Source organism: Phascolarctos cinereus, unplaced genomic scaffold (genome assembly GCF_003287225.1).
Source record: "Phascolarctos cinereus isolate Bilbo 61053 unplaced genomic scaffold, phaCin_HiC Scaffold_7;HRSCAF=346, whole genome shotgun sequence".
Classification (NCBI taxonomy): Eukaryota; Metazoa; Chordata; class Mammalia; order Diprotodontia; family Phascolarctidae; genus Phascolarctos; species Phascolarctos cinereus.
In genome coordinates this window covers 57,825,348-57,841,912 of record NW_027556180.1, presented here as the reverse complement: position 1 = coordinate 57,841,912, position 16,565 = coordinate 57,825,348, and the positions used below count along the sequence as shown (strand labels likewise).

Here is a 16,565-nt window from a genome sequence, read left to right as displayed (position 1 = left end):
CTTTTTTTTGAAATACTTATTTTTAAAAAAATTATCTTTCTGTTTTTATAACATTATTTCCAAATATATCCTTCCTTCTTCCCTTTCCAGAGAACCATTCATTGTAACAAAGTTTTAAAAAAAGAACAAGAAAAATATTCTTCAGTGCAACTACCCATCATGTCAAATGAAGCTGATGGCATATGCAATATTCTACAGCCATCATTTCCTATCTCACCAGTTGAAGGAATGGAGCTTTTCTCATGCCCTTGTTGGAGTCAAGCTTGGCCACTATTCAAAGCCTTTTTTTTTCCATTAACAGTATTGCTATTTTTATATGGTATGCCTGCATCAAAGAAGAAGGTACTTTGCTCTTTGAGCAGAGCAGAATTGTAGTAGCTCAAAAGAAACATGCTCAAATTTGTCTGCATTTCAGATATTCATATGAACTATTTGTGCCCAGCTTATTGTAGAACTCTACTTCAGAGCTCATGTTGGTCTTATTAGCCATAGTCAGGCATAGTGATGTCATTTTGGTCCTTTTTGAATATAAAGGATACCACAACCAGTTGCCTCAAATGGTAAGGGTAGATGGGTAGATGGTAAGAACATTCTACTACTGACACAATTCAGGTATATCACCAAGGCTGTAGTTTTATCTTAAGCCAGGTGTATGATGAATGCATGCCATTAATTAATTGGTCACCAAGGGAACCAAATAATAGAATGAATTTTTTAAAAATATTTTTTCCAAGTACCTGTAAAAAACAATTTTTTTAAACATAGTTCCAAATTGGTCTCCAGAATGGTTGGATCAGTTCACAACTCCACAAACAGTATTAGTATCCCAGTTTCCCACATCCACTGCAACATTTATCATTTTCCTTTTCTGTCACATTAGCCAATATGATATGTGTGAGACGGTTCTGCAGAGTTATTTTAATTTGCATTTCTCTAATAGTGATTTCAAGCATTTTTTCATCACTATAGATGGGTTTGATTTATTCATCTCAAAACTGCCTTTCACATCCTTTGACCCTTTATCAATTAGAGAACAACTCATATTCTTATAAATTTGACTCAGTTCTCTCTATATTTGAGAAATGAGGCCTTTGTCAGAAAAACCTGCTGCAAAATTTTTCCCCCTAGTTTTTTTCTTTCCTTCTAATCTTGGTTGCATTGGTTTTGTTTGTGCAAACCTTTTTTTAATAAAAATTTTCCATTTTCCATTCTGTGATGCTCTCCTTGATCATAAATTCTTCCCTTATCCATAGAGCTAGCAGGTAAAATATTCCATGCTTCCCTGATTGCTTATGATATATCACCCTTTATGTTTAAATCATGTACCTATTTTGACCTTATCTTGGTATAGTGTGAGATGTTGGTCTATACCTAATTTCTGTAAAACTGCTTTCCAGTTTCCCCAGCATTTTTTTTCCCCAAATAAGTGAGTTCTTGTCCACAAAGCTGGGATCTTTGCATTTATCAAACACTTTATTATTGTGATCATTATCTGGTATATATTGTGTAACCAGTCTATTTCACTGATCCAGCACTCTGTTTCTTAGCCAGTACCAGGTTATTTTAATGACTACCTCTTTGTAACACTATTTAAGATCTGGTACAGCTAGGCCACCTTTCTTCACTTTATTAATTCCTTTAATATTCTTGACCTTTTGTTCTTCCAGGTGAATTTCATTATTTTTTCTAGCTCTATAAAATAATCTTTGGTAGTTTGAGTGGTATGACACTGAATAAGTCATTTTTAATATATTGACATGACCTACACATGAACAATTATATTTTTCTAGTTCAGATTTTATTTTATTGGTGTGAAAAGTGTTTTGTAACTGTGTTTATGTAGTTCCTGGGTTTGTCTTGGCAGGCAGACTCCCAAGTATTTTATACCTCTTGCTGCTGGACTTTGTTGGAAATATGTAGAAATGGAGATTATTTATATGGGTTTATTTTATATCCTGTAACTTTGTTAAAGTTAATTATTTCAACTAGCTTTTAGTTGATTTTCTAGGATTCTCCAAGTATATCATCATATTATTGGCAGAGTAATAATTTTGTTTCCTCACTGCCTACTCAAATTTCTTTAATTTCTTTTTTTTCTCTTATTGCTGTAGCTGGCATTTGTAGTATAATATTGAATAATGCTGTAATTGTGTTAATGGACATCCTTGCTTCACTCCTGATCTTATTGGGAAGGTTTCAAGTTTATCCCCATTACAAATAATGCTTACTGATAATTTTAGGTAAATACTACTTATCATTTTAAGGAAAGCTGCATTTGTAGAATGGATGTTTTAAGTACAAATCTATCACTAGTATAAGAACCACATTTTAAGGCTAAACAATGGATGGTTGAGTTAAATCACTGTTGCTAATAATTAATTGTCCTCATCACTAGATGAAAAAACTGGTACAGTGGTTCCAGAATAGCAGATAATCTTAAACTTACATGTTAATTTGTTATACTTAATAAAACTATTATGCTTTATTTGGGAAGAAATGAGCAGGCTGACCAGCTTCCTAATTTTGTCTGCCAGCTTACTTTCTTGCTTTTAGTTTTATACTGGAAATTGATGACCATTTCTAAGCAAAAGATTACAAAAAATTATCTTTGTTTTGTTGACCCTTCTCTTAAGTTTGAGAATAGTTAACACTAGTTTCCTTTGAAAAGGTTTTTCGTAACTGAGCACAATTCTGGATGAAATAATATCAAGAAAAAAGATTTAAGCTAATAGCCTCAGCTATATTGAAAACATTGGTGGTTTATTGTTTTGTTTTGGGACTGTGTATCTCTTGCTTCAGGCTAGATATACAAGAGCTGCTTATAACCAAGTTCTGCTGATCAGCAGGGAAGCTTTGATTTGTTCTGTTTCGTAGGTTGCCCATATTTAGACCACCTGGTGTACCGCCTTCTCTTGGGGGCTCCCTATCTTGGTACCAGACTCATTTGAAGATAAATTGAACCCTTCCTGCAGTTTAGTGCTCCCAAGGTCATGTGATCCACCAGCCTCAGCCTCCTTGCTTTATCTACTCCTACTGTGGTGTAGGCTCTCATCACCTCACACCTGGATTATTGCAAATAGTGTGCTAGTTGATCTTCCTGCCTCAGGTCTCCCCATTCTAATCTATATTCCACTTAGTTCCTATATTGATCTTCTTAATACATAGGCTTGACCCTATCACCACCCATCCTCCCCACCCCCTGCCCTCTATTCAATCAACTCCAGTGTCTCCTTGTCACTTCCAGGAACAAATACCAAGTCTTCTTACACTTTCAAAGCCCTTCCTAACCTGGCCCTTCTACCTTTCTAGTCTTCATATACACCTACACCCCTCACTGACCTCTGAAGTGACACTGGCCTCCTTGTTCCTCACACTAGACACTTTGTTTTCTGACTTTAGGCACTTTCTCTGGCTATCCCTTTCCTATCTCTTTTCATGTCTGCCTCCTGGCTCCTGGCTTCCCTCAAGTCCCAGGTAAAATCCTCTCTTCTACAAGAAAGTTTTCCTGATCCTGCTTAATGCCATTGCCTTTCCTCTGCTCCTAGCTCTGTTGGTGAGATTTTAAAGACTGGCTACAATATCCTGGAAAATTTTAATGTTGACTTTCCAGGATATTCTGTTACTGCTTTCTCCTGAGTAGTGAAAACAAGGGATCCATATCTAATATGAGCCATCAGATTTCTAAGACTGATATAAAGTGAATATTTTTGTTAATAATGGCAGTACCACCTTTTGCACTGAGGAGATGCTTTTCTAGCATTTTAGCAATGTGAAAGTTAAAGCATTTCTTCCATAGTGTCATTCTTCTGCCCCAAAATGACTAGTGGTTCCACATTACATATATAGGGTAAAGTCTTCATTCAGAGTTCATACAAAGGCATTTTAATTTACACCCCTGGAGAAATTTGGCCCCAGTCTTAACTTTACATTTTTATCCAATGCCTCTTTTCTAAGTGAAGACCTATGAAAATGTCTCCCCACACCACCTTTGGTTCACCCTCAACATTTTGTGGTCCTTGGCTAGTATGGCAACTCTCCTGTACCTTCTACCCCACAAATTCAGATCTTACCTAGTTTTTATTACTAACTGAAATACCACTTCCGCTTTGACCCAAAGCCTTTCTCCTCTGAATTCCTATAGCATTTATGTGAACAGATTATTTGGCAGCTTTATGCTATACTGCTTTGTTTGAAATTTTTTTTTTCATGTTTGTGTTTGGGTATATCTGTCTAAATTATAAACTACGAGACAGCAATGACTATATCTTTTAGACAGATTATATGGCACAGTGGACAAAGCCCAGGATTTGGAATCAAGAAGACCTGAGTTCAAACCCTGCCTCAGATAGTCTCTAGCCTTGTGATCCTGGGTAGACCTCTCTGTCTCGTTTTTCTCATCTGTAAAATGGGGATGGTAATAACAGCACCTACTTTGTGAGGACTTTATAAGGAAAGCACTTTATAAACCTTAAAGTGCCATACAAGTGCTAGCAATTTTTGTATTCCATGTAGTAACTTGCACAATACAGCACACTTAGTAGGTATTTGATAAACATTTTGAATCACTTTCAGAAATGCTTAATCAGCTTCCCAGGAAAAGGGAAAATTGGGAGAAGGGGACTTACTGTGATAGCTTTGTTTAGATTCTTTAGTGGAAAAGGGAGTAACTTACTTCCTGAATCTCTAGAAGGCAGAACTATAGCCAATGAACAGAAATTTTAAGGAGTCAAATTTTGGCTTATTACAAGAAGAATTTTTGAAGAAATAGAGCTTCCTGACAGTAATATGAGCTGTGGTATGAAGAAGTAAAGTCATCAGATAGAGGCTGGTGGAGTCAAGGACGTTAGAGATTGGATCCCTTTATTTGGTAGAGAATTAGATTAAATGATTTGTAAAGTGCCTTCAGTTCTGAAATTCTATGAGTATTCAGGCGTCAGAATTACACAATTTCAGAGTTTGAAGGGACCTCAGTACCTGTCTAGTCCAACTCATGCCTTTACAACATACCTAAAAAATGGGCATCCAGTCTCTGCCGGGAGGTCCGTAACCTCCAAAGACAGCCTGTTCCACTCTTTGATAGTTCTTGATGTTTGGAGGTTGTTTCTTATATTAAACCTCATGTCATCACTGTTACGCTCTCTGGAGCCAAAAAGAACAAAATCAGTTAGCTAGTAAACAAACATTTTTTAAGTTCTTACTATATGTGCTAATCACTACATTAAGTGCTAGGAGTACAAAGAAAAAACAAATATATCCTCTGTGTTTGAGCTTATGGTCTCATATAGCAATCCTTCAAATACTTAAAGAACAGCTATCAAGAGAATTTCTACCCCCCCCGAAAGTCTTTTCATCTCTTGACTAAATATCCCTAGCTCTTTTGTAGGATCCTCATATGACGTGGATTCAAGTCCTTTAATCTTTCTGGTTGCTTTCTGTTGACTCTTCTCCATCTTGTTGAATCATAAGATCATATCATTAGCCTTCCTAAAATGTAGTGCCCAGAAACTGACTATAAACTCCAAACATGTGATTTGACCAGGATATAATGTGGTAGATGGTACCTCTTTAGTTTTAGAAACTTCTGTAAGGGGCCACCTTATTAATTTATAATGGTCAGTCATATTACTAGTGGGATTTTAAAAATAATACTTATTGCTTCTTTGTATATATTGTTCCTTAAATAGAATATTTAGTTGGTCTAGTGAGAGAGGTCTTGGTAAATTAAATTATTGGAGTTGTAGTGATGGATTACCATTAATGGTAAAGAAATAAAGGTTAGATTTCATATTCTTAACGTGTCTCTTATGTAAAGACTCTAATTGTTTTAGCATTGTCTGCATTTATAATATGTATTTGTTTTCAATAACTAACCTAGAACTAATTTATAATGTTATCTAAAAGCAGGTTTGGAGGTAAAAATAGAATTTTTAGAAAGAATATTTAAACATAACTAGTTCTTTAGCTAAAATGTCATAATTTTTTTTTTGCAGATGTTTAATTTTGTACTACATACTTTTGCTACAAATCAAGGGTAACTACCACCTCATGTAAAGATTAGCTGACTAATATTATTGTTAGCCAGAGGATCAGAGGGCCAGTTGACATTTATAAGTTTTACAAAGCACTTGACGTGTAATTTTTCATTTGATCCTGTGGATGTTCTCTGAGTGAGCTAGCTATTTCAGATTATTTTGAAAATCTTACAGATGAGAAATTGAGGCTCAGAAAGGTTAAGTGACTTCCTCACACATAGCTGGTGTATGTCAGATGGGATATAAACCCAAGAATTCCCTGATTCCCAGTCTAAGGCTTTGTTTGTTTTTTGTTTGTTTTTTTAAAACCATATTTTGGGTAGGGTGTTTTTTCCCTTTGTTTTGTAGTTGTTTTGTTCTTCCAAGCTTTAATTGGAAGAAAATGGGTAAAACTCAAAGGTCTATTTTCTTTCTACACCTGTGATTCTGTGTCTTTTGACTATATTTTATTTTATTCTGACATGTCTGTTGGCTTAGAGATTGTAACTAAGCTGCTTAGCAACGACTACATATATATATTTGCTTTGTGTGCTTAGTTTAGCTTTGAAAACAAGAGTTTACCTGAATTCTTTAGTTAAATCTGAATCACTGCCTCCCAGAGTGAGGGATTAATTCCAAGAATCAGAGACTACAGTTATGAGATATAGGGGAAGTAGGATTGGGAACAAGAAGGGAATTGGGGTAAAATAAGACTGGAAGGTAGATTTGAATCAGTTACATTTGGAAAGTTAGTAAGTTAACATGCCCTTTTCTGTTACAATAGGAAAATGAGGATTAGCGAAACAGTGATCTAGTGGATGATTGTGGAGGTGGCTTAAAAATGTGTTTTTTAATTAGTTAGGTGGTTCGATTTAGGATGCCAGCAGTTGGAAAAGTCTAGTAAATAGTTACAAATAGGGGATTTGAGCCTTGAATAAGCAGGGCCTGTGAAAGATATGTAGGCATCTTTCCTACCCCAGTTAGTTAGGGCAAATGCTAAGGCAGTTAGCATAAGAAGAAAAGCTAAAGATGAGATGATACTGAACAGTTGCAAGAACTTTAAACTGACCTGTTCAGATGAGATTTATAAGATGTAAAAAAGAAAAAGATATTGACATTGATTTCCCCCCCCCATTTCCTGAAGAAATGCTATTGATACAAAAAAGTCATCACAAGGAGAGGCCAAAAGAGCCCAGAAACTGCTGTAGCCAGCAAACAATTGCCTCCTAGCCCTGTAGAGAGAGATGATAGCCCAGGACTACACTGGTTTAGAATACAACCTCATTTGTAAAACAGCAGAGAAGGGTAGGGCAAGATTATCAGTATCACCTTTGAAAACAAAAAAGCTATAAAAGCAAAGTTTGTAGAAAACTTAGCATGAAATCCAAATAAGCCACCTCATCCCAAGAATGTTCACAAAAGAAACTAACAAAAGGGACAAGAAGACATAAAATGAAAAAAAGCTTGTCAGTACTACTATATACATTTTCATCATCAATGACAGAGAAAGGAACTGTATTTGTATGCTAACACCCCAGGCCTGGAAGTGCTACCTACTGAAGTAGATGAGTTTGTGAAGATTGGCAGAATCCAGATGAAGTACACACTCTGAAGGAAAGCCACGCTAGAAACAACATACTCTTTAAAGATCTGAGAAATTACTTTACAGGATATTTCAGGGAGTGGTAGTTACTAAAAAGGGGGGTGGGTGGGAATCAAAGATGATAAAATACCATCTGGCCGAGCAAAAGCAACATAAATAATTACCAATCTGTATGTTTACTTTCTTTTTCATCTTTATAAAATCTTTATGAAAATGACCTACATTTCATTTTGAGCTTAGTCACAGACTTTTTACAAATAGCTGACCACATCTTTGCAGTCACATTATTGACTATGCGTGAGACTTACTGCCACATTTTGCATCATAGATAATTTACTAGGTATTTACTGTGTGCACACACTGTGCTAAGACAGAGTAAGACAGATATGAGCAAACAAAATGATCCTTGGCCTCAAAGAGCTTACATTCAGTGCTGGTAGAATTGGGGTGGAGCATGTTCCCTGGGGATTGGTGTGGAAATGCCTAGGAAGTAGAGTGGGGCCCTGATGAGAAAAGGCAGAAACTGACTTATCCAAGCCTAAGGACCTGGAGGCACAGGGGTGATGATGGAGGTGGAAGTAATAGAATGGTTTAGGAAATGAGTCAAATGCTCTTTTGTAATCATTAAAAACTTAATTCAGCAGGATCTTGTATTCTCTGTACCTTTCAGTGTAAGACTTTTATTTTAAAGATGTGGTCTGCTAAAAAAAATCATCTGTGAAATTCTGTGTCCTTTTTATATTTTCTTCAAGATGCTATCAATAAACATTTAGACCAGCCTCAGGAAGATTTGATGAGATGAGCCAGTAGTTATTGATGATAGAATTATGGTTTTAGAAGGAACTTTAAAGGTCTAGTCTCCATCACTTTTTTTGGATATTAATATCATCCTTGATCCTGCAGTACTTTCAGTATTACGTTACCTCCAGCACAGATTTCCTTGGTGTGTTTATTGTATGGCCTACCATTTTTTCTTAATTTCATTGTCAGTGTCATTCCAGTTTCATTCTATAATTCATTAGAAGTGTTAGTGGAACCACTAGATTTGGACCGTGCTATTAAATGATGAATCATTAAAGAAATATATTTTTTTCTTCCTTCTTCTATTTGTTGTCCTCTGAGTTTAATGCTCTTTGAATGATGTGGTTTTTTTCCCCAAGCCTTCTGTTTTTTGTTCCAGTATTAGTCTGTTTTTTGATGTGATATTACTTGTGATCTTTTTATCATCTTCATAGTATTTTGCAAATGAATTTATATTTTAACCGTTGACTTTAATGTAACTTTGCATTAAATTACTGGGAATCAAACGTATGGTGCCTTGTGTTTTTTGTTGTTGTTGGTATTTTGTTTTGTTTTGTTGTTTGTTTTTTGGGCAAGACAATTGAGGTTAAATGAGTTGCCCAGGGTCACACAGCTAGTAAGTGTTAAGTGTCTGGTCTGAGACCCCATTTGAAATCAGGTCCTCCTTACTCCAGGGCCAGTGCCCTATCTACCTCACCACCTAGCTGCGTCTGGTGCCTGGTTTTGGAAAATCTTTTTGAATTATTTGTAGAATTTCTACATCATTTTGTCTTATACAATCAAATAATTCCATCATACCCTATAATAGACGTTGATACTTAAATTGTAGTTATGGTTATTATATCTTTGCATTCTTTGATTTTTGAATGTTGAGGGTATTAATAATTTTAATATTCCAAAATAATATGGGCTAAGTAAGATGTAACAAGGTTTGTTTGCTGGCATAAGCCAAATCATCCATGTTAAGTGCTAATATGATATATAATACCAAATTCTAATCTTTCTTGTCCACATTTCTGCACATCCCTCTCCGTACTTCTCCCCACGAAGTTAATGTTTTCCTGGTCCTATTTAGCTGCTTATAACAGAAACTAATTTTCTGCTTAGCTGAGATATGCCTTGTCAGGAGGCTGAGTCTCATTCCAACTATGCTATTAACTAGTAGTTTCACCATAGCCACTAAGTTAACCTCTCATTTCTTCAGTTTATATATCCGTTTAAAAAGAAGTTGGATTATTTGGGTTTAATTGTAGCTTCTGGTGTCTCAGTTATGTGATTCTAGTAATTTGTTAGCTTGGTGTTGAGTAAATATTTGTTAATTGAGAGTTCGGAGTTAAAAATCATAGAACTTTAAAGCTGGAGGAGATCTTGAAAACACTTGACCCCAAGGCCTTTGTGCGCAGTAAGGTATTATCCTGTTTTATAGAGCAGGCCTGTACAGCATACATCAAAGGATTTCTGGTGGCTGTCACATGACCTGCAGCAACCAACCATCGTCATTCTATCTGTGGTTGAACCTATCTGCAGCTTGTAGAAGATTTAGCCTATTTTAATTTTGGCGATTATCTACTGCCAAGTTGTGCAGAGGAAGATTATGAGGCTTAGATTTTTTGAAATAAAAATTTTATTGATGTGTTGTGTTTTGTTTTTTTTTTTACATCACCATAATGCCCTCTAATATCCCTCTGTTTCCCAGAGAGCCATCCCAATTAACAAATAATATTTTTGATGACAGAAATGAAAATAAAAACCTGATCAATCCATTGAAAAAGTTTAAAAAATACATGCAATAAATCTCAACTTGTTGGTCTCTCATCTCTGCAAAAGAGTGAGGTAGGGATGTCTTTTATATTGCTTCTTTGGAGCCATATTTGCTTCTTGTGATTTGTGAAATTCACTTTTTTTTTTATGGTGGTTGTAGTTCTTTTCATTTCCTTTACACTGTTGTAGTCGTATATTTTGCTTTCCTGGTTTTGTTTACTTAACTCTATCAGTTCATGTAGAATTTTCCATGCTTCTCTGTATTCATCATATTCTTCATTTCTTAAAACACATTAGTAGTCCATTAGGTTTCATGTACTGCAATTTATTTAGTCATTCCCCCCAATGGATGGGAATCTACTTTGTTTCCAATTCTTTGCTATCGCAAAATGTGTTGCTAAAATACTTTGTTTGTGGTATAGTGCATATGGAGACTTTCTTCTTGTCAGTGACTATAAAGATAAGCAGTGGAATCTGTAGGTCAAAGGAGCTGGGACATTTTAGTCACTTTATTTACATAATTCCAAACTATTTTCTAAAATGTTTGCAACATTGGTTCATAGCTCCGCCAACAATACACGAGGGTCCATGTCTTCCCACAACACCTCCAACATGGACCATTCTGATGTCTTTACCTATTTTGCAGCGTGTACAGGGTGTAAGGTGAAACCTCAGGGCTTTAATTTTCATTTCTCTTATTATTAAACTTTGGTAGCCTTCTTTGATGTGGTTGAAATTCTTTTGAGAACTACTTGTACATATGCTTTGGCCACTTCTCTACTGAGGAATGACTTTTAATATATGTGTTTATGTATGTGTATATATGCACTTGCATGTATCAAATATATACATATATCATTTCTCTGCTTTGATTTTCAAGACATATAAACAATGAACATATATACACACATACATATATGTATTTATATTTTAATTGTTTGTATATCTTGGAGACCAAACAGAAATTTGATACAAAGGTGTTTTTTTTAACCCTTTTGACTATTTCCCTTATGCTAGGTACATTAATTTTGTTTATGCAAAAGATTTTCAGTTTCATGTAATCAAAGTTATCTACTTTAGCTTTTGCAATTGTCTCTATCCCTTGTTTGGTTAAGAATACATCTGTTCCATATTTGTGAAAGGCATATGGTATGATATTAAGGTCACATGCATTTGTACTTTTATAACATTGGGAGTTTTTCCCTTAATTTATGTTCTTGGAATTTTGGGATGCATGACTATTGAGTTTCATTGTTTCTGATTCTCCCTTGTCTAAAACTGATCTACCTTTATATGTTTCTGATGACTTCTGCCTTATGATATAGTTTGAAGTTTGGCAGTACTGTTCCCACTTTGTCCCTACTTCTTTTCATTGTTTCCCTTGTTTTTCTAGTTCTTTTACTTTTCCAAATGGATTTTGGTATTTTATTGAATTCTGTAAAATATCAGTTATGTCATTTTTTATTATATTAGTACAGCCCATCTATGAGCACTGAATATTCTTCCAGCTATTTAATAAGTTGTGCTTTATTTCTTTAAGAAGCATCTTGCATTGACTGTACACATGTATTTTATGTGCTTTGGTAGATTGATCCCTAAATATTTTATGCATTTTGTAGTTATTTGGAATTTTGTCATGATTATATAGAAATATCATTAATTATTTTGAAGGTTTGTTCTGTAACCTTCAGCTTTACTGAAGCTTTTAATTTTATAATTAGTTTTAGTATCCCAGATATGGTAAGGGGCTTGCTTGCTTAGTCACATAGCTAGTTAGTGGCAGAAGAGAAACAAGAATTAAACTTTTCATACTTTCCTAGTGCAGTGCTTTTTCTGCAGTACCATAATTAGTTATTTACTTGTTCAGAGTATTCCTTTGTTACTGATAAGAATTTGGAAGTGAATATACATTTAAAGTTGTATCTTTCTCTTGGCTCTTATCAACTGTGTAAGTATTAAGTTATGAGCTTTTGTCTTATTTCTGTTTCAAGCAGCATTGAGCTGCTTAGTCATTGAGCAGGATGAAAGAATGAGCACTTCAGAATATTCAAAATCTCATCAGTTTCTACTGGATAATGTACATTTATGATTATGTTATAATATAGGAAATGTAGTTCTTCGGGTATTAAGAATGTTTGCTTTATAACTTTGATTTTTCCCCCTGTGAAATTTTACCAATAAAAATACTGTATTTTTTCTTTTCACAGGTGTGTAAACAAATTTGGCTAGGATTATTTGACGATAGATCTTCAGCAATTCCAGACTTTAGGGATCCACAAAAAGTGAAAGAGTTTCTACAAGAAAAATATGAAAAGAAAAGATGGTAAGTGAATATTACTTTGCTACTTTAAGTGATAAATGTGATTTCATCAGAGTCAATTCTTCCAACTATGCCCAAATAAACAATTTCGTGAAATGCTGTGACTAATCTTTTGATAATGAACCTTTCTGAACTAGACGTTGAGAATAAACACAGGTTTTCACATCCATTGCTGGGTTCAAACTTGAAACCTTTCATTTTAGGTAGGAATAGTCAGAGTTCGAGCCTTATTTATATCACCTATAAGAATACAAGCTTATCTTGATGCCATGGTGAGGCATCAAAATAGGACTTCAGTGGAGAATATTTAATTTATAGTTATGAAAATTAAAACTAAGGAAGACCATCTTGAATTCTAAAATAAATGAGGTGATATAAGTAAAATAATCTTAAAGTAACATGTAATTGTTAGATAGTATTTCAAAAGAAAATGCATTGGCATTGCTTTTCTCTGACGATGGTAGCATGGTCCTTGCCAGCTGTTGTAGGCTCCTTGCTTTTAAAGTCTAGAGCTTACTTTTTGCCCTTAGCCAAAAGAGTTTTCTTCCTTTTAGCTTTAAATGAACTGTATCCTTTTTGGATCTGCTTTCCAGGAGCTGTGGTTTTGTTTCATAGTCCTTACCTACTCCAGTGTTCCTCTTCTCAGAATTGTTATGGGTTTCAAAGATTATCTAGTCCAACCCCTTCATGAAGAGGGAATCCTTGCTATAGGATCCCCAACAAGTATCATTCAGGCTCACTTTGAAGACCTTCAGAGATGGGGAGCTCATTACCTACCCTAGAAACCATTTCATATTTATCCAATTTTGATTTTTAGGTAATATTTTCCTTATATCAAACTGAAATCTCTTTCTTTGTACTTCCACCCATTGGTACAGTATCTGCTTTCTAGGGCCAAGAACAACACGAGTTATCATTCTTCTATATGACAGATCTTCATATATACGTGAAGATTACTAGAATATCTCCCTAAGTTTTTTTCTTCTTTAGGTTGCTTCCCCTGTTCTTTAGCCTGTTACGATATTGTAATCTCTATCCTTCCTTTTTCCTACATATATACTTGGAGATTTCTCAGTATTCTTCATAAATATGGCCCAAAACTCAACATGGTGCTCAGTGTGTGGTCTTACAGGGGTTGATAATCTTTCCCATTTTGTAAAATATATTGCCAACTATTGATGCAGCCTTAGTTTATATTAGTTTTTTGGGAGGATGCCGGGGGGAGTCTCTAACATTATCTTATTGACTTACTGAGCTTGCCATCCACTAGTCTTTTTTAGGTGAACTGTTTTTTAGGTATGTCTCTGAATCTTGTTCTTCTGAAATTGATTTTTTGACTTCTTGCCCCTAGGTACAGAATTTTCTATTCCCATTAAACAGTATAAGCTTAGCTTGACATTTTAGTCTGTTGAGGTCTTTTTGGATCACTGTTTTGTCATCCAGCTTATTATTTATCTCTCTCATTGCTATTATCCTGAAGCATCTTTTTTATGTCTTCCACGTTTATGGATAAAAACAATGAACAAAATAAAGTTAAGGGCACATCCCTTGGGTATTCACTGTTGACCTCCCTCCAGGTTTACATTATTAATATGTTCCTTCCTTCATTCAACCATCTCTGAATTGTACTAACCATATCAATCCAGTCTATACCTGTTGTATCCCTCAAGGGTGTCATGAAAGACATTTTACATTGCTGAAATCTATAGTTATACTATATCTCTGTTATTTTCTGCACTCAGTCTGGTGACACTGTCAAAAAAAGGAAAATGAAGTTAGCCTGGCGTAACTTGTTCTGAATGAACCAGTGTTGACTTGAAGTGACCATTGCTTCCTTTCTAAATACTCAAGAAACTAACTCTTTAATAATGCATTCTACTATTTTAGCACACAATGTTTTCCTTTTTTTTTTTTAAACATTGAGTAACATTTTTGGTCATCTTTCTCCAAAACTGCTCCCATTCTGCCTAGTTCCTCAGTGATTGACAGTGACTTGGTATCAGCCATAGAACCCAACTGTCATGACTTTCCTCCTTTCCTCCTTTGTGATCTTTATTCTCTCAGTGCTCACCAGCTCCGGAATATTGATTTGGTGGTAGAGACCTGGGGAGTTACCAACAATTAAGGCTCTACTGAGATGCTTGATTGTGAAATGGAAATGATTCTTAGTCCTCAGAGGCGCCACCAGCAGAAGGCAAACTCAAAGTAAAGCATACGTAGCTCGTATTGTACTAGAAGCCTTTTGTAAAATCTGACAAAGTATAGAAAGGTTCATCACCTTGGCAGGCCACTTGGTGATGAATTATTTGGCTATGTCAAACCCACCAAAGGAAAATACAAAGTGGCCTCAGTTCATCCTTTGTGTCCCCTTTTTGCTTCTGTAATGAGAGTGTCAATATTGGGAAAAGAGGAGAGTACTAAAAAACACATTTTAAAAGCCACCTGTAAATATTAACATAACTATTGTTGTTCTAAATATGAACTCCTTGTTCAGTGAACAGTGAGTGAACATATTATGGGAGGAACTGAATCTTATCATTCTTAACTTTCTTCTTTATAAATGAAGCAAAGGATTGCAGTAAACTGAAAAGATTACTCACAAACTCCCCTTTGAGGGAAAAATAAAAGTTGTCAGAGTTGATTTTTAGCTTGTCTCCAAAGTTGGTAAGAAACATTATTAAAAAAAAAATCGGTTATCTTATATTGAAGTGCTCCTAAGTATTTTCAAAAAGACCACCATGAAAAAAAAATGGAAGATGGACAAAAAGCAGACATTAACTTAGACTATTACCATTTTTAAAGCTAGTTAACAGATATAGCTCAATTACTACATTGTGGAAACCAAAGAACTTAGTGCCTGAGCCAGCAAACATTTGATTTCCTTATCAAGCAGAAAGATAAGACACTGGTGGCAACACCATCAGTTTAGGATATAAACTAATTTATTAAATCTTTTTTTTAATATAAATTTATTTATCTTTAGTTTTCAACATTCCCTTCCACAAGTTTTTGAGTTCCAAATTTTCACCCCATCTCCCCCCCCCCCACCCCAAGATGTCATGCATTCTGAATATCCCTTCCCCTACTCTGTCCTCTCTTCTATCTCTCTCCCCTTCTCTTATCCCCTTCCCCTTCTATTTTCCTGTAGGGCAGGATAGACTTCTGTACCCCATTTCCTATATTTATTTCCCAGCAGCATGTGAAAACATTTTTTTTAAACATATGTTTTTAAAACTTTAGGTTTCAAATTTTCTCTCTTCCTCCCTCCCCACCCACCCTCATTGAAAAGGCAAGCAACTCAATATAAGTTGTACGTGTACAGTTATGCAAAACACGTCCATAGTAGGCATGTTGTGAAAAACTAACTCTATTTCCCTTAATCCTATCCTGCCCTCCCATTTATTCTATTCTTTCTTTTGACCCTCTCTCTCCTCAGAAGTATTTACTTCTAATTAACCCCTTTCCCAATCTGCCTTCCTCTCTATCATCCCCCTGCTCTCTTGTCCCCTTCCCCCCTATTTTCCTGTAGGGTAAGACAGATTTCCATACCCAATTGAATGTGTATGTTATTCCCTCCTTAAGCCAAATCCTATGAGAATAAGATTCACTCATTCCCTCTCACCTTCTCCTGTTTCCCCTTCCACTGTAAGAGATTTTTCTGTTTTTTTTTGTGAGATAATTTACCCCATTCTACCTCTCCCTTTCTTCTTCTCCAAGTATAATCCTCTCTCATCCCTTAATTTTATTCTCCAGATATGACCCCTTAATCTTCAGCTCACCCTGTGCCCTCTATCTATCTATCTACATACATACATATAATTTTTTTCCTCCAACTACCCTGATACTGACAAAGGTCTCATGAGTTATAAATATCATCTTTCCATGCAGGAATGTAAAGTTCAATCTTAATAAGTCTCTTATGATTTCTCTTTCCTGTTTACCTCTTCATGTTCCACTTGAGTCCTGTATTTGAAAGTCAATTTTCTATTCAGCTCTGGTCTTTTCATCAAGAATGCTTGAAAGTCCTCTATTTCACTGAATGACCATTTTTCCCCTGAAGGATTATACT

General features: G+C 35.3%; 1 protein-coding gene across 7 annotated transcripts in view; it reads left to right on the top strand.

Annotated features, from left to right (window-relative positions):
• AGFG1 (ArfGAP with FG repeats 1) overlaps positions 1 to 16,565 on the top strand; it is a 104,996-nt gene that overhangs the window by 52,182 nt on the left and 36,249 nt on the right. For all 7 annotated transcript variants that reach the window (XM_020970913.2, XM_020970912.2, XM_020970911.2 and 4 more), the window contains exon 3: positions 12,384 to 12,499. In XM_020970913.2, coding sequence (XP_020826572.1) covers positions 12,384 to 12,499 — 116 coding nt within the window. The remainder of the gene's footprint in view (positions 1 to 12,383; positions 12,500 to 16,565) is intronic.